The 18,518-nt window shown below is 43.5% G+C and overlaps 1 protein-coding gene across 3 annotated transcripts in view; it reads left to right on the forward strand.

Moving 5' to 3' along the window:
• Nucleotides 1-448: 448 nt before the first annotated feature.
• Nucleotides 449-18,518, forward strand: part of LOC102691375 (cell surface glycoprotein MUC18) — a 49,768-nt gene continuing 31,698 nt past the window's right edge. For all 3 annotated transcript variants that reach the window (XM_015337376.2, XM_015337375.2, XM_006642241.3), the window contains exon 1: nucleotides 449-796. In XM_015337376.2, the coding sequence (XP_015192862.1) occupies nucleotides 733-796 (64 nt within the window). In that variant the 5' untranslated portion in view covers nucleotides 449-732. The remainder of the gene's footprint in view (nucleotides 797-18,518) is intronic.

An 18,518-nucleotide genomic window follows, 5' to 3' on the forward strand; every position in this document is an offset into this window, starting at 1 on the left:
TAATAATAATAATAATAATGGTAGATAAATCACTTTATTGGCCAAGTTTTCACATACAAGGAATTTGACTAGGTGAGTTGCTAATACACTAAACACATACATAGAAAGAGACATAAAACACGATAGACATTTCATAATAATAATAATAATAATAATAATAATAATAATAATAATAATAATAATAATGAAACAGTTAATTAGACGTTTATTTTACCTATTCCCTTTTCTTCAATACTCTTATACTTTCCCGAAATATTCTGATCAGAAGAACAACACATTGCAGAGGGAATTATATTTTAATACCAGACACGGTTCCTGTTTTATACAGCAGTCTCTCCCACGAGTTCTCTAATCGCGTCCGTCCCCTTTCCTTTTTTTACTGCCGTTGCTTCCTAAAAAGTCCCTAAAGCTCCTATTCAGAATGTCACTCGTCTGCTGTTTTATCTGCATTGTCCAACAGCTCGCAGGCGGCGGCACCCGTCTCTTTGTCCTCTCCTTCGGTGTCCCTCACCTGTTACACCCAACAGATAAAAAAAAACTATCCAATCTCGGCTTGCACAGAAAACTCCCTCTTTTCTGGTGCTTTCAACTCGACTCCCCTCCGCGAACTGACAGTGCAGTCTAGACCCCCGCAGCGACCCCCCTCCTCCTCCCTCTTTGTATCGCGCTGCTGTAGCAGAAGGAACCTCCACACTTCACTCTCGCCTCGGTACAGGATAAGGCACGGAAATCATGGCTCTGCTGAAGACCACTTCATCAGTGCTTGTACTTTGCTCCGTTTTCGCGACTTTGCAAGGTAAGGTACAACCGGCATCGCTTTTTAAAAAAAACAAAAAACCATCGGCGCGTTAAAAAGAGTTGAACAAATATTTATTTGCATAAAGGAGGAAAAAAAAACTTGGAGCAGGACGTTTCGAAAGGGGCACTACTGTAGTGCCGACTGCAGCTCCATCTCCTCTAAACCGTGCTGCATTAACTGCGAGGATGCTGTGCGGTTTCCGTATTTTTCGGCTCTTTCTATCCATGTCCACACACGGCTTTTAGCAAAATGAACTACTGTTATACATTGAAATGCGCATCGTGCGAAAGTGGAGACCAAGAATGACATTTCGTTTTTTTTGTTGATGTACAGTATACATGAATCCAAACACAGTGGCGTGCTTTTCGGTTGTTTTTGCTTCGCTCAGAAAGTGTTGTATATCGTAATATAATACCCCGTTTGGGGATGATCGCAGGAGACTGTCGATAAGAAGCAGCGTGTGCCCGTCCTTGTTAGTAAACAACTCCCGGGGCTGCTGAAATGAATTGGGAAGCTTAAGTCAAACTAATACAGATAACGCATTAAGAAAAAAAAACTGTTTAAAAAGTGTATGTGAACAAACAAAAGAATGCTTCACATTGCATTTTATCTCATTAAATTACCACGTTTTATTGATGTTTTCTTTCATTAATGTTTTTTTTTTTGGTTGGGAACTTTGTATTGTATGAAGTACTTGGGAAATAGCACTATAAGGCGAGCTTTAGGGAACTCACAATAGTTGAGGTATAAAAAACAACAACGTTTAGATCCAACTTTCAAAAGAAAAAAAAACTTTATTTAGGCCTGGGTCGATTAATATTATAAAACACCAAAACATTCATCTTGTAGCCCCCTTATAATCCGTGTGAAGGGCACAGTGTCTGTAGAAGAGGTCGCGGTGAGCAGGATATGCAAACCGTGAACAGCGCTCCGGGCGAGGGTCGTCAGTGGAGTCAGAATTTCGCGTTTCTCGTCTCTGGGTTCCCGAATAAGACGGGTCTTCGGGGCCATCAGTTCACTAAGGGAGGGGAGACTCTGAGACAGAAGAGGATTCTTCGCTCATAAAGCAGTTCTGACATAAGGTCATGTATTCACTAATAATACACCTTTGACACCAGAACCACAGTGGGTCAGTCCTCTTAAGAAATGGTTAAAGCTTGAATTTTGAGGGCAAATGCAGGAACTTGCAAGTTGACAAATTATAAATGTTTTTATTGAACTTGATCTCAATTCTGCTGGTGCTGCTAAATTTCTCCATGATCCGGAATTTTCTAGAGAGAGCCTATCTTCTTGTGGAAGGAACCTCTGTATTGTTTTTTGCCCTAAAATGTTCCGATCTTACCTTTTGTTCTTGGATAAGACTTCTACAGGCAGGGATGTTTTTCCAAGTAAAGATCATTCACTTGTTTTCCTTCATGCACTTGTTTTCCAAGTAAAGATCATTCACTTGGCAGGGGAGCGAGAGCTGTGAAAAATATGAGCCCCCACGCTTTCAGTGAAGTGGTTGAAATCTAAGATTGCCCCGCCAGGACTTCCGGTAGCGTATCTCCAGGGTCTCGGAACAGAGGAACTGCCAGGGTTTAACAAACGTGAGCAAGTCTGCCGGCGGCCCCACGGGCTGTTGTCCTTCTGAACCACGATGGACAGCGGTACTACTAGCGCCTAAACGTGGTGCCGGCCGTGTTGCGCTGAGCGAACAGGCAGCCTGGCTCTCCTGGCAGGCAGAGAGCCACCGAAGCTGTCTTCTGAATGAGGGAGGGCGGGGCTAGGGTTGGGTGGTAGTGGTAGTGTCGCATCAGTGTGTGTGAGAGAGAGTGTGGGCTCTCCCCTCACACTGAGCAGTGACCCCAGAGGAACTCACCTTTACCCTGCTCCTTTCCCAGCTCCATCCTTCCCTTCCATCACAGCTGCAGTCATCTTCCTCTCTGGGGGCATCCACCTCCTCCATCTCTGTCCCCGTTATCAGCGTGCTCTGTTCCCAGCTTCTGCTGGGATCTCGACTGTCACTTTCTCTGGATCTTTTCTTTGTGGGATCACCTCTACTCCATGAGACTCATTACTCTCTCCTGTTCCTGCTGTCAGCCGGAGAGCGTAACGCAATTAGCGTGACACTTTGGGGCAGGTTAGCTTGGGGCACTGATGTCCTAAAAGACCAGGAGAAAGTAAACTGATGAGTGTTGCACTCTCCGCAAACAAGTTATCCAAAAGACTGGAATGGACCACAAAGATAAGATCATTTTGTTAGCCAAATACAATTGCTTGTATAAGGAATTTGTCTTTTCACATACCCCAGCTTGCTCTCCACGAGAGGCACAGGCAGGGAGAGAGAAGCTTGGGGTCAGAGCAAAGGTTCAGCCATTTATACAGCACCCCTGGGGCAGCTGGGGTTAAGGGCCTTGCTCAGGGGCCCAACGGAGTAGGATTCCTCTGGTAGCTGCAGGACTTGAACCAGCAGCCTTCCAGTCACAGGCCCACATCCTTAGCCACAGAGCCACCTGCCGCAGAAAGACAAGAAGGAGAATCAGATGCTAGAAATTGCCAGTAGTCGAGGTGGAAATACGGTAGATTGGGTTTTGAACAGACTAGCAAAGGCCAGTGCTATTTGGGTTTAACTGAAGTACAAAAAAATTAGCTGAACATCTACCTGGCCAAAGTGGTCAGCTTGATGTTTAGGATAATATTCATCAGAATACTGATCTTTACTGTTTACTCCTGAACCACTGAAGGCCTGTATTCCCCTTATTCTTTAAAAGCTCTATTTTGTAGCACCTGGCATTTGGAACAGACGCAAACCAGTGGTCTGAGTAACTGTGGTCTGGTCTAGTGCATCCAAACTGTGGAAATAATAACCTCGAATAATTCTCAGATTGTAAGAGCCAGAGTTATATTACCTACGGCTGGAAGCCACCCAGTCTAGCAAAAAAATGAAAACAGATTTGAAGAACCAGAACTCAGGTAAAATATATTACCTCAATTGCTTGAATTCCTGTCGCTGTTTTCTTGTTGGTAATGACACCGAGTGAGCTGTGCACTCAGGCAGTAAGGCTGAGGTTGTCTGCAGCATTACCCTGTGTCTTAGTGGTGAGTGCAATGTAATGGAAAATGGAATTGATTAGTGTTTAGAGACAGTTAACACTAAATAACGAAAGTCACTTCAGTTGTAAACAGTATGTACAGCTTGACATCCAATTATGTTACATTATTGTATGTTTCCATCAGATATTGGAGTTGCCCTACGCAAAGAGGAAATGCATTTTCTATTAGTGAAAGCGAACCTACAGCTACCACACAAACTCAACCGTCAGTTAGGTACTAAAAATGAGGCCCTTGCTCTCCGGCAGCTTATCTTGGCAAGTTAACCCTTGTCAGGAAGAGCAGAGGAAAATGACCAAGAGCGCGGGCGTCTTCTGAAAGGGGTGAGTTGTTGGACCCCTGTCCGAAGCCGTGAGGAAGGGAGTTCGAGCCAAAGTAAATTCAATATTCCAAATCCAAGTCGTTAGGCAAGAGCGAAGTCAAAAGTAGGAGAACCAGGTCGGGGTGTCAAAGGAGTCCGGTCGAGAATAGTAGTGCGCACAAGGGAAAGCTGTGGAAGACTTCTCAATAGTGAGCGTAGGTAAGCCGGAGAGGAGTGTTTAAATTTCGAAGAGAGAAAGACGTGGTTGGATAATTAGTTCCTGGAATCTAGTACGTGTTGGAGTGCCAGGGCGTTTGTGGGAGAAGTTACGAGTTGTGCCGGCGGGAAGTCTGTCGAGGCAGCCCTTGCCCAGTCTGAAGCAGCCCTCGGAATCTCAGCAGTCGCTCTCCTGTCACGGAAAAGTTCACACACGGAGCGTCACACCCCGAGAGGGACAGGGCCGACAAAGGCGCTTCGCTCGGAACTTCCTGCCTCAGAAGGGAACTTCTGACCTCCGCTGGCGACCGGACAATACAAAGCCTGTTCCGTCCGCACAAGGCTCTTTTACAACGATGCGGCCCAGCGCACAAATGTGAGCTGCGTGGCGGAAGATGGAAAACGCCGGGACGAACTGAGTCACAACGGAGCCAAAGAGAGTCAGAACACTGGCGGGGCGGGTGGCTGGGGTGCGCATTTTACCGGTATGCGTCGGATTCGTGAACCGTGCTCTTAAAAAGAGGATGTGAGCTGCTTCACAGTGTGGACAAACGCATGATTCCAGACTCTTCTAGCGAGCTTTGAAGAACATCTGATCTCAGCCGCACATCTTTTCATCCTGTTTATACGACGCGTAATGTTTATGTCATTCTGCTGGAGCTCAGGCTTACAAAGCAGGCCTTTTCTGGGTCTGCTGTTGCTCTGCTCTAACAAGCGGAGCTGGAGAGGGTCTTAAATCACACATTTCCCCAACGTGCAGAAGGCAGAAGATGCCCAGTGTCCAGGGAGCAATGCCAGCGTGCGAATTCTCTGTTGTGACGCAATTAGCCAGTGGAAAATAACTCATTTGCTTTGGTTTGTGCAAGGGGAGCTGCTGCCTTTGGCTCATCTTCTGTTTCTCTGGCACTCAGGCGTCGTTACCAAGGTGTCCTGTAACCCATCCAGCTCGCGTCACAGCCTGTCCTGGTCAGCCTGGTTATGTCACTGTGCTCTGTGCCATTTTGTAAATGGACTTCTTTTCATCCGCGCTCTGACTCTTCCTTATTGTGGGCTTTCTCGTCGCTGAAAATCCCGTGGATTAGCGTGGATAACAGTGTGTCTGGGAGTGTCTGGTGATAAGGAATCCTGGAATAGCCATGTTCATCAACAATAATTGCTGGATCCTTATCTGCATTCGAATAATGCTGTTAAACCCAGTACGGTGCTCAGCATGAGTTATGGTGCTTTTTGTGTAACATATATCGCTCATTACTGCTTCTGCAATTACTAGAACAATTAAGAATGTTTAAACCCACATCAGAGTAATTATGTGTGGTTAATAATAATCAGGCAAGCTCCAGGCCCCAGAAGAATGTAGCAGAAAATGTCATCATTCCTAGCCACTCTATTATAGTCAGTCAATACCAGTGAATCTCAAAGGGGCATTATAGTACAAGGCAGCAGGGCAGTAATCATTACCTGCAATGCTGGGAGACTACCAATAGGGGGCACCAAGAAGGCTACTAAAATTTATTTTATATTACTGTGAATTAGACAAAAGATTAATGTATGAGCCTACTGAAAATTGGGAAATTAAATTTGGAGAAATCTGTAGTAATAATAATAATAATAAGCATTGCCTACCAGAGTCACAGCTTACAAGACAACAATGCTCTAGTAGTTCAAGATTAAAAAAAACTTGAAAACGTCACTACTCCAGCCCTGCAGTAGCACAGCAGAGATAGGGATGAAATGCCATTAGGGTGATGCTCAGGAAACTCTGACTCTTACTCGGCGAATGTTTGAGAAGCAGAGAGAGAAAGAATAAAGAGCAAATTCCCTGTGAGTTCCGCAAAGCCCCTCTGTTGAGACAGCGCAGAGCTGCAGACACAGACTGTTCTTGTTTCATTTACTTACACGTCTTTAAAACTGTCTGGGACATGACAGAATTGTGCCGTGCTTTATTTCTGCTCAGAAGGGAAAAAAGACTTTGTTTAGCTGCTTCCTTATTTTTGGCATGCTTTGTTTTTTTTTCTGTACTATGTTCTGGATATCAGATCAAATCCAAGTCCAGGCAGACAGAAAATCAAAGCGTGCAAGTTGTAGAGTTTTCCCAGTCACTGTGAAGAAAGGCCACCTGTGATGGATTCAAGGCAGTGCTACATCTAATCCACAGTGCTTTACTGACTCAACCTCATCATCATCACCTGATGAACAGATGAAGGAGGTGTACTGACCTCTGAACCTGCTCCTTACTACAGCTGTACACAGGGCAAATAAATAGAATTCTGAGAGGGGAAAAGAGATTTAAAAAATGCACTTAGTGAACAACAAAATAAACAGCAAAATAAAATAGTTGAACTGTAGGGTCTGATTTGTCCCTGCCCCAATTTATACCTTTTGCCAAGAAATAAAGAAAAACCTCACAGATCTGCATATTGAAAAATCTAAGAAAGTGTTTTTACTTCTATACTTTACTGAGTATTAGTACAAAGAAGTCCCCTCTGCAATAAAACTATTCAATGAAGGTATGCTAATGTATTTCCCCCTATTTTATGATATGATATGCATCATATACTGTTGTTATTTCATGTGATTTTATGTGACTCTTTATGTCTTCCTTGTGAGTTTTGTACTTCTGTGGGAGAAGCCCAAGACAAATTTCCACAGCAGTGGACAATAAAGTAGCTATCTTAAACTACACATGTCCGTACAAGTTATTTTTCATACGGGGCTCCAGGTTGCCACAATTCCTATGAAGAGTAAGCAGCTCTCTTATAATGGATGGATGTGCAACAATGAATGAAAAATTGCATAACTGACTTTCATCATCAGAAACTGTATGGAAAGACTGCGTAGGTAAGAACGGGCATCAGAACAAGAGATGAAGCTGAGTACTGCAGCAGTCTAGTGGAGGGGACTGAAGCTCAGCACAGTGTCTTGATGAGCTCCCCCAGCACTTTGCCCTCCCCCCTCTTTGCCTTCTGTCTCTGGATTTGATCAAAGAGCTTCAGCTCCCTGTACATCAGATTTAATTAAGCCTGTTTGGCAATAACATGGGTTTTGTGAGGTAGGCGTGAACAATACATCCCTCCCAGTCCCTGTGCCTCTCTGAAAGAAAAACAGACTGGGTCTAATGTGATTGTGGAGGCTTCATTACACAGTGATGATGACTCTAAATGGGCCTGAAGGGTGATTCCTTTACTGACAGATTCAGATGTACAGTACAGTAGTGACCTTAGTTTGCATTAGCAGTTGAACAGCTAGGAAATAACATAACATTTTGGCAAATCTTACTTTGAAGTAACACTCACATGCCTTGATCCTCCCACAATCCTGGTAGCCTAAGACATAGTTAGTTGGGCCTCCTGCGTGGTTCAATTGAGCTCTGTAATCCTGGGTTCAAGCCCGTGTCATGTCTCTCGAATGCCGAATGTGACCAGGATTTCCTAATCAGCAGGGCACAACTGGCTGAGCGCTGCTGGATACAGGGTGTGCTTAGCAAGACAGGACTCTCTCGGCTCACAGTGACCTATGTGGGGTCCTGGGTCCAAGCAGGGGCTGTGGTGCCTGTAAAAGTGTTGAAAGACAAATGGTTACAAGCTGGGCAGGGTGGAAGAGTCTGTCTACCCTTCCTTATTTTTTCCTGTGTGCGGTTGCTGGGTTTCTAGCTAGATATATTGCAGATGGATGAGACTTTAGCACACACGTCCCATGTTCTTCCATGACATATCTGAAGAAACCCGCTATACGTCTCCCCTTCCAATGTCCAGAGTTGCCAAAAACCTTTCAATGGAGACACCACAAAATATCATTACAATTCATGGGGTTACGTCGCTAGTGCCCAGCTGACTGATACAGTTAAACCTAAATTGCTCATCTACAGTAAATTCCCCGTGATTGGGAATAACTATTGAAGAATGGCAGGATTAACTCTTGTACTGTGTAGTGGTTGACATGTGCCTCAAAGAGCCCATAAGGATTGAACTGGCATGTCGCTGACCCTGATACTTTGCATTCTGTGCCACAACTTCATCATCGTGAAGAGATCCTTGACCTTGCAGTGCTCAGGTTTTTCAGACATGATGAAATAATACGGGAGTCCAGACCAAGACAGGACATCTTTCAGCATTGCTGAAGGGGGTTGCTAAAACAATACAACAAGATCTGACAAAGTTCCTCCTGTTTCAGAATTATATACTTAATGCATACTTAAACTCAATGGTTGTGGTGTGATTTACAAACGTTATCATCCTTGAAAGTTTTACATTGAATAGACTATTATCAAATGAAATCTGCAATGTTTGGTTTTTGTCTGTGCTGGCTGAAAGGCGCCATTTCTTTCTTGTCTTCAGCCTTAGCGAATGATAGCATTTCCAGTTTGGATAAAGAGTTGAGGTTAAAGTCCCATGTCTCGTCTTGTTATAGGATGTTCAGGCAATGACAGGCTTGGATGAAGAATATTTAACCTGCCTTTACCCATTGGGTTTCATTTCCCATTTTTTAGTGTAAGAGTAGAGGTGTAAATAAGTTGCTTGAGTGACAGTAGTAAATGTCAATTAGAGAGGTTGAAGATCCCTATTGGCAGATGGAATATTGTGAAAATTCAGCTAATTGAGGAGGCTTAGTACAACCAGCTCTGTAATTGCTCAGTGGATTCAGTGTAATTCCAAAGCAATTAAGGTTATGTATTCGGCACAATTCTGTAATGGGTTGCATTGGAAAGAGTGAGTAGCCTTTAAGTGAACTGTAGCCAAAGCATCTAAGCAAGCACCTGAAACACACTGTTTGTGAAGGTGAACTGTGCGTTACAGAAGAGAAGTACAATTGTGAATTTTAATTTTGGAATATAGCGGCAGATTAACAATTGCTGCTGTTTTGTAGGGGGGGATATGGAAGCCAAGATCAAAGGTGAAAAGGCCTTAGAAGTGACTGACACTGCTCTGGAAGCGAGCCTGATGTACAGAACTCATTCTCTTCTGAGAGCTTCCAGTTATAGCATCCCTGCAGCAGAGAAGGCTGTCTTTCCCCTTGGTAACTGGTTCTAACATGTTGTCCAGTCATTGCTGTAAACCAAGGAGTAGGAAATAGTTATTTTGATTAAAAAAGCCTTTTCTTTTGAATATGTTGTATTTTAGTTCTATTTTAAATGCCCCCAAAAAAACAATAAGGGAAACAGGAGCAGTACTTTGCTCAGGGATTCTGTTATGTGTTTCAAGGAGGTCACAGACTAGTGCGTCTGTCTGCCAAAACCAAACCCATGACAGAACACAGCTGGAGGCTTCATAGGCTGAAGCAGATAAAACTGTAATATGAGTTACTTGCAACTACATCTGGTTCATTTTTCAGGACTTTCCAGGCAACAGAGAGAGGGGTGCTTAGTACTTATTTTCCAGTGTCACAGTGTCACATTCTGCTTTTGGTGGTACAGAGCTTCACCACAATGAATGGACTGCATTTCAGCGACGACACACACGGCGCTAATTAACTTTTCCACAGCCTGTAGACCCGTCTTTACGGCTTCCATCTGTGATACGTCGGTCTTGATTTGAACAGGGAGCTCAGCTGCTCAAATTGGGTGAAACTCTTGGCTTTGGGAGAGGTCTCCAAAATCCTGCAGATGTTGTGTTTTCCCAACACCTGCAAGTCTCTACCCCCCCCTCCACCTCCCCCAAATAAAGATCTCTTTATCCCTCCTCCATTGTTCAGAAAACAGCTGCCCACACCTGCCACGGACGTTATCCCAGGAGGCATGAAAGGGCTCAGGTTACAGAAACCTTAAACTGCAATGTTCCCCCCCCTCTCATGTCTTCCTAACTCTTCTCTCGTGCTCCCCCATCCCCATGGACTCCCACTCTTCCCTTTCTCTGCCTCTGACAGAGCACTGTCCTGGGATCTCTGCTGATGTGGTCTGGCATCCCCAGTGATTGGAGATGAAGTAAACCTTAATGACTTCTATATTAATACAGGGGAAGGATCAATAGGTGTGCGGCAGCCGTTGCCAAAGCAATCTGTTCAGCAGAGGCGGGTCTAGGAATCTGTATTTGCTCTGGGGAGGAAGAGCAAATACAGAACTCTTCCTCCCCAGAGCAAGAGTTCTGGTGGCAGGGTGGCAGCTGGTGTTTAGGTTTAGGGGGTAGAGGTGAGTTGGTTTCCACAGGGGATGATACAAGAGGTACTTTTAAAAAGGGAGTTACTCCCAAGCATTTCCAGGATCTCCTGCTTCTGTTTCATCATCATCATCATCATCATCATCATCATCATCATCATTAGTATTAATTTATATAGCACCTTTAAAAGTAGCATCTCAAAGCTCCCTGCGGCTCAATGTCTTGATTTCACCCCTTGTCAAAGCAGATTGTAAGCTCGCAGAGCGAAATTAATTCAACAGCCCCCGCTGTTTCTGCCTGAGCCCGTCCAGTCTCAGATGTCTTCTTGCTTGTGGGGAGCAGCTCCCCTGTAGCCTCTCCACCTGTGCTGTTCAGTCCTGGAAAGTTACATTCTCAACAGAGGCTTGCAGAGGCTTAGATAATCTCATCAAAGGAGAGATATAAATGCACTCTGTGATCCATTACCTTCATTCCCAAGTGTCTATTTCTGCCTGTTGCCTGCTGTCGAAATGTCTTTATTGCCTGGTTTTAAAATCTTATCGCTCTTCCTTCAGGGAGTAAGGTTGTTATCAAATGGGGTTTGACATTCAGAAATGTTGAAAAGTGGTTGGAAAGGTGACACTCCCTGTCTCCTTTCTGGAATTCAGGTTGTGTTAGGTTTTTTATAGTTAGATCAGCTCAATGCCGGAACACCTCTCTGTTCTGTTTACAGAATCACTGAGATCAGTGAGATCAGAGTTTAAAAGTTCTCTCAGACTTTTCGGATGCCGCTTTAGTCTATGTTAGCTCACACTTGCCCTCCATGTGATTTCTTTTAAAAAATATTTAACAGGCCATTACTTTAAAATACTAAAAGTCAGAAAGTTGTGCAGTGTACTACATAACAGTCCAGAACATTTTTGCACACACATGTACTTGTGGAAAGTAACTTGATCTGTATCTTCAGATTTATGTGCGCAGCATAGGGGCATTTTGTAGCTGGTTGTGTGTGTGTCACAGACTGAGAAAAAGACATGTTTTCATGAACTGAGGCATGAAGAGGAGAAGTGTTCTGTGGTTGTGCAAATGCAAAGTGTGGCTCGATTTAGAAATTCCCCCTCCCTTCTGCCTAGAGAGTTTCTAAGCAAATATTTCAGTAGTTTATCTTTGCAAAGACCGCTGCCAGCTCCCACAGCACATTGCTGCTCCTGTGACATGGTGCCAAAGAGCGACCGCACTGTGGAGAACAGGCATACAAATAAAACCACAAACAGATCACAAGCAGGCATCAGCTGCAGAACACAAAACCCACCAGCAGCATCCCAGACCTTACACTCTGCAGATACTTGGCTGGGAAATGGAGCACATCCCTTCTCACTCTCCGGTTTTATAAACCATCAGATTTCTTTTTTGAGGTTAAATGCAAAAGGGTTTGGGAAGGATTCATTATCGCTGGCTTCTGGAGTGCATTTGTCAGGAAGTGTCTTTCATGTTTTTTTCAAAAACCTAGCAGACCATGCTAGGCCATAAAGAGGCAGGGAGCTCCACTTTCTGATGAATGACAAAACGCTGGATTCCAGAGGCACCTGGTGCTGTCAGTGAAGAACAGTTTCAGTTAACAATACTGTTCGGTCTGGCGGCCGTCAGAGGGTTGTTATAGCGTACTTGTAACTGTAGGGCCAATGATGAAAAAATGCTTCTAAAATTCTCACCAACACCAACAAACTGCCACCATCTGTAGTGATGAGAGTCAGAGCTCTTGACCCTAAAGTTGATGGACAGTGAAATAAAATCCGGGCTGTGGACAAAATTGTTCTCTGGGCCTCTTCTGAAAGAGGCAGATGAGAGACAGGCAATAAGAGGGCAAGGAGCAGAGCAGGAGAGGTGGAGAGAGGTCTTCAGCAGCCAAGAACAGCATTGCTTGTAAAGTTTCACTGGGCTGATGCAAGAAGGAACTCTGGGGGAATGTGAGGGCAGGAAATGTAGAGTCCTGTAAGGACAGGGGCTCTGCTGAAAAGCACAGTGTGTTTCTTGTTCAGGTCTACAGCCCCTCTACAGGGCCCTAGACCGAACTCTTATCCTGTGGATCAGGGGATGAGGACCTGCTTGATCGTGAAGCCTCGTTCTTATTTCTGTCTCGCACAGCGACTGAATTTCCCTGTGGCATGTCTCATTTTGTGAACACAGAATAAACTGAACTCATAGACCTCCACAGGTATGGTGTCCTGAAATGACATCGGCACAATACCAAACCACATCAACACATCTCCCTGGGTGTTAATCCTTTAAAACACAGAGTTTTCAGGGCTTCTCAAATTTCAGTCCAGTTCTCAGAAAATATTTTCTTGTCAGCGTAAGGCACAATAAATCTGTGCATTTTATTGACTTAACAAAACCGGATATTCTGGTCTTGGATATGAGGACTGTACAGAAAATTGCTTTCTGTTAAAATTGTTTTTGGGAGGTTTTGTATACTTATAGTTGTACATGTTTTGAACAAAAAATTGGTGATTGCCCAGTTCAAGTGAAACTTTCTTCTGTGCAGAGGCAGCACAATAAAATCTGTCAGTATTATGACCTGAAGGTTTTAAATAGAAAAGAAATGTTGTATTAGTAATGGTAGTAAAGACTGTAAAATATTTTAAAGTGTAATCCCAGCATGCGAACTTCTACAGCCTGTCATAATGATAAATCCCTTTAAGTCTCAGAATTGTATTTTCGTATTTCTGGCTGAACCGCAACCATTTGGAAACGTGTCTCAAACACGAAACTGTTTTCTGAAAGCTTATTCTGAAAGGATATTCAGTGCATATGACTGCAGCATGAACAGTAATCATTGTAAATGTAGTTCTGTATCTAGCTTTAGCAGAGTAAGAAGAGGTCTCAGTGCAAATTAGTCCACTCCTCCAAATTAGCTTAACAGGTAGCTGGTAGAGAACATGACTCAGCTGTATTATCTTTTATTTGATCATAGGCTGGTGTTTGAAGACACACATAATCAGTAATAAGCAGGACCCACATTGAACAAGAGGCAACCCAAGGATGTAAGCATGCAGGGACAAAAGTACATTTACAGCTGCTGTTTGAAGCCAGACATGTACTGCAACCTTAGTTACCTGCTGCTGGGATCGATTTTATTTCTGACCTTCCGATTCTCAGTCATGGTAACTATTCCACCCCTATTCTTTCTGAATGCTCACCCCTCAGCACAGGGCCTGAAATTGAGCTGTCATTCTGTTGTCAGGAAATGAACCCAATGCCTCTCTCTCCTCTCTCACCCCACACACATTTACGCATTTAATACTTGTGTGCTGATCTGAGTATCTTTATCTATATATTACTGACATGCGATGTGTGCCTGGCCAGTACCTGGATCGGAGACCACCTGGGAAAAACTAAGGTTGCTGCTGGGAGAGGTTTTAGTGGGGCCAGTAGGGGGCGCTCACCCTGCTGTCTATGTGTTTCTTAATGCCCCAGTATAATGACGGGGACACTATACTGTAAACAGGCACCGTCCTTTGGATGAGACGTAAAACCGAGGTCCTGACTCTCTGTGTTCATTAAAAATCCCAGGCCGTTTCTTGAAAAGATTAGGGGTGTAACCCCGGCGTCCTGGCCAAATTTCCCATTGGCCCTTACCAGTCATGGCCTCCTAATAATCCCCATCAGTGAACTGGCTTCATCACTCCCCACTAATAGCTGATGAGTATAACTGGGGCACTATAGCTGCCGTCGCATCATCCAGTTGGGGGCTGCACATTGGTGGTGGAGGGGAGTCCCTGTTACCTGTAAAACGCTTTGAGTGGAGTGTTCAGAACAGCACTATATAAGTGTGAGGAGTTATTACTAATTATTATTAAATATTCCCATTTAGCCCTGATTCAGCCTTCACTACATCAATGCAGTGAGATGAGCCTCTTGTAGACCAATTAGACTCCAGCAAATCTGGCACCTGCATCATCAGCTCTTAATAACAGGAAAGAGTGAAGTGTTCTGCCAGACCAGTGCAATTTTTACAGCTCCAGTCCATTTGTCAGGAGGTGCTGACAGCAACATAGTCCCTGGTGAGCACCTGGGGGTTTCGTATACCTTGCAGATTTTAACTGAGGCTCAGAAGCGATGTGCTGTGTTGCCGCTGCAGAGCCTCTGTCTTATTTTCTAGGGTTCCCCTATAATAGGGTTATATGCTTTTAGTTTTCAGGCTCCAGGTACTGTGCCAGTTGTTTCAGCAGCAGCACTGGTCAGGACACACACCTGCCTAGTACATTGAGCCTCAGCTGTGATAAAAGAGTCCACTCCTAACGGCACACGACACACGACACACATTAACACACAAGTCTGTTCACTCCATGGGAGGAAGATTGGAGCTTCAGGGCAAGTTTATACCAGCTAGTGGGTGCACTGAAGTACTGCAATAAGAACAGTGGATCACCATAAATCAGAAAAAAAATATATGATTGTATCTTAGTCACTGATGCGATATTTTTGTAGTTAATATATAAAATATCTGCAGATTTTAAATGTTTGTACTGAGTTGTTAGTTCTCCACTTTTTCCAAGTGACAATCTATATCTGATGAGCCAGACTTGTTGCTTGATTGTTTCGCTGTGAGATTCGGATTAACGCTTAATTAAATTGCACACACACCCAAGTCAGCCTTGTTAGATTTGGGTGTGCTGTGGATTAAACAGCAGGGGCGACGAGGGACAGATACAATCAATGTTTTTTTCTGGTCTCTGGCTTCTCTCGAACAGCTTAGGGAGCTTTCCGGACTGACTGGCCCGGCTGTTCTTACTTGTGTTTAAAAATGTGTTAAGCGAATTAAATGGAGTATTTGGGATTGTCACCCAGGAGATAACATCCCATTTCCCTGTGTATCCTGGGGGGAATCACAAGGCTGCCGCGAGAGAGATGACAATGTAATGTGTTGAAAGTACAAACTGCTGACTCAGAGAGGCACAGCCCTGTTTAAGCCCGGCAGTCTGACAGACAGTAAATGCACCCAGATTCTTCACATTCATTTCTGTATTGTACACCTCTCATTAAAACACAACTACAACCATAATTTGCTTACCTGTAGGCTGTTTTTTCAGGATCCCAGTGCTGATAATTTATCTTGTCACGTGAGTCTTTTTTACTCTCCTAGTTGGTGAGGTGCCATCACAGCCACAGTGAAAGGAGAACACACTGCAAGATGACACTGAACAGTTACAGAAGTCGCAAGGCATGAAATGAGTAAGAAGTGAGATAAGAAGGAAAATCACAACTGTATCAGATGTTTATCACAGTTCCCTCTGGAAAGTACTCTAGCAGATTTCAGTCTGAACTTGATGTCTATGTAGGAAAACCATTTAGGGCTTTTCTCTGCAACAATAAATATTGTACTTGGATTACTAGAACTAAACTGTACTTTATATGCTTATATAAATATTTGTTAGTGCCAGATATAATTGTGAGCCATATACTGTGCAGAAGAATTCTAAAAAAAACTTGATTACGTGCTTGATTAAAAAATTGCTTGATTAAGATGTTTGAGCACAATAGTAATATTATTTAAAAACTAAATTACAGAAGTTGGCCTGTACTGGTGAATACTTGCTAGGAGAAATACAGACAGCAAATACAGCAAAAGTACTTGACGAAGCAGTAAAATGATGTCAAGCAGAATTATGCATGGGTGTTGCAGAATTAGATCTACCTGAGATCTCCCTTCAAAATCTGAAGCACCTCAAAGTTGCTGTGCAGCAGAAGACTTGGTTTTGGAGTCCGTTATGAAAATAACCAGATACAATTATGTATTTTGGTTTTCAGACAGAGATTATAGGTCATTTTTTTAAACAGAGATGTAGAATTATACTTGAATTATACTTTTTTTGTGAAGCTTTGCATGGAACCTACAGGAAGGAGGATCCATATTTTCATCTTCGCTATGACAAGTGGTGTTTCCAAGCTGGTGGGCTCATTTACTAGTCATCCAGTTATGGGAAAATGTGCAGAGAAAGACACGTGCGACCCTGGGAAAGGATCAGAAATGCACAAAATCTTAAGATTTAAACAATCGCGAGGGCCCATGCAAGTAGAATAAACATCCAAACCACATCCTGTCCCAACTCTCACTGCTCTTCATTTGAATATTGACATGGGAAGTTTTGACATGGAGTTGTTCCTTGTGAATTGCACTAAGCGCTGCTGTGCTAAGTGTCCAGCACTGACACAGCTGACAGTATAGTGAAGGTGCAGCAAAGACACGTAGACCAGGGCTTGGGAGCATGGTCTTGTGTCCTGTGCTGAGACTAAAGCATAAGCATTTGAGAAAACTGGACAGTTTACTAATAGACATTACTCACATTATTGTGGCATGGCACTGTAATGTCTGTGAGTATTCATCACTGTCAAGCATGAATGTCTTCTGTTAACCCAAAGGTGACTGATCAGCCCAATATGGGATCCCCACAGTTTGACAGGTTGGATGAGTGTTGTCTAAGGAGATATCTGGTCACAAAGTCCTGTACAGTAAGGGAGGGATCATGACTGCACCACAGACCATCGATTTGGTTTCAGTATTGATGGTTCCAGAAGTCATTACACTTCTCCTTTCTCAGGTGTCCAAAAGCTGCACTTTATCAATGTCAATCTCCTGTGAATGATCACACCCAGGAGCTGCTCTAAATTCTTCAGATACTCATTGTGTATCTGAATTGTTAACTCGGGGGATTGTGCGTCTGGAATCTGCTGATGGAGGATTTGGGTCTTCTAAGTGTTAAATATGAGTTCCATCTTCTTATATGCCTCAGTATGTAAGCTGACAATTATATGGGGATCCATCTCTGCCAATATACATGCAAGAGCATCATCAGCATATTGGAGTTCATTGACTGCAGTCAATGTGGTTCTAGTTTTAGATTTTGGAGATTTCATAATTTTCCACCCATTTGGTATGTCTGCTTTTCCCTTCAGGGAGTAAGGTTGTTATCAAATGGAGCTTGACGTTCAGAAATTTTGAAAAGTGGTTGGAAAGGTGACACTCCTTGTCTGGGGCTCCATATTGGAAGATCTTCTAGAGGGCCTCACGCTTCACAGAGTCAAATGCCTTTTTCACAGACCACTAACTAGACAGGATCATGTTGCTCCTGACATTTTTCCTATACTTACCAGGCTATTAAAAATCTAGTTGGTCATGTCTCTTGAGGATATGAGCCTACACTGAGATTGTTGAAGATGCTCATCAGCAAGAGGAATTAGACACGATGTGGCCAGGTGTGGAGTTACAGTTGGATTTTCTTCCCTTTCTTGAAGATTGTTAAAGTACTGTCATGGCATCCTTTAAATCATTCAGGATTAGTGCAAGCACAGAAAACGTAGCGCTTATTATCAGCAATTTCATTGATCACTGAGTAATTGTCATCAAACCAGTGCTGGTATTTCCTGGTATAATATCCATGTGCTTCTTTACCTCTTAGCAGGCAACAGTGATATTTGCTTATTTTGTTCTTGGTTGTAGCTTGAGAGCTTTTCCTTAATGCATTCTTAAAAGCATTCTGTTTTGGATGGATACTTCAGTGCTGCAACATTGATTTTCTATGGACATTGTTTTTTTTTATTCAGGAGATGTTTGGGAGCCAGTTTGATAGACATAATTGAACAGATAAGATAGTGATCAGTCCAGAAATTGCTCTGATGGCATTGACAGAATAAGTCAGTCCTTCAAGATCCCAGAAAGAATTTGGGCAGTCAGCATACAAATCGTCATTGGGTTGGTTGTTTGAATCTAGAGCCGGGGCATGCTGATGAAAGGATATCCACACTGACCACATCAGACACCCCTGATGTAGAGATTAATGATTGGCCTGTGCCTGAATAGTTTTTCAAAGGCATGGAACTCCATCCTCATATCTCTTGTGGCTAAAATTAGCTGCCAGAGAACAGAAAGTGCTGGTTCTACCAAAGACGCCGCTGAAACTCTCTCACTGTCTTTGCAATCCAGCTGGTTGGCTCCTGCTTTGCATTCAAGTCCAGGATCCTGCTGACCCAGTGGCAAGGG

Source organism: Lepisosteus oculatus, chromosome 23, assembly GCF_040954835.1.
Source record: "Lepisosteus oculatus isolate fLepOcu1 chromosome 23, fLepOcu1.hap2, whole genome shotgun sequence".
NCBI classification, from domain to species: domain Eukaryota; kingdom Metazoa; phylum Chordata; class Actinopteri; order Semionotiformes; family Lepisosteidae; genus Lepisosteus; species Lepisosteus oculatus.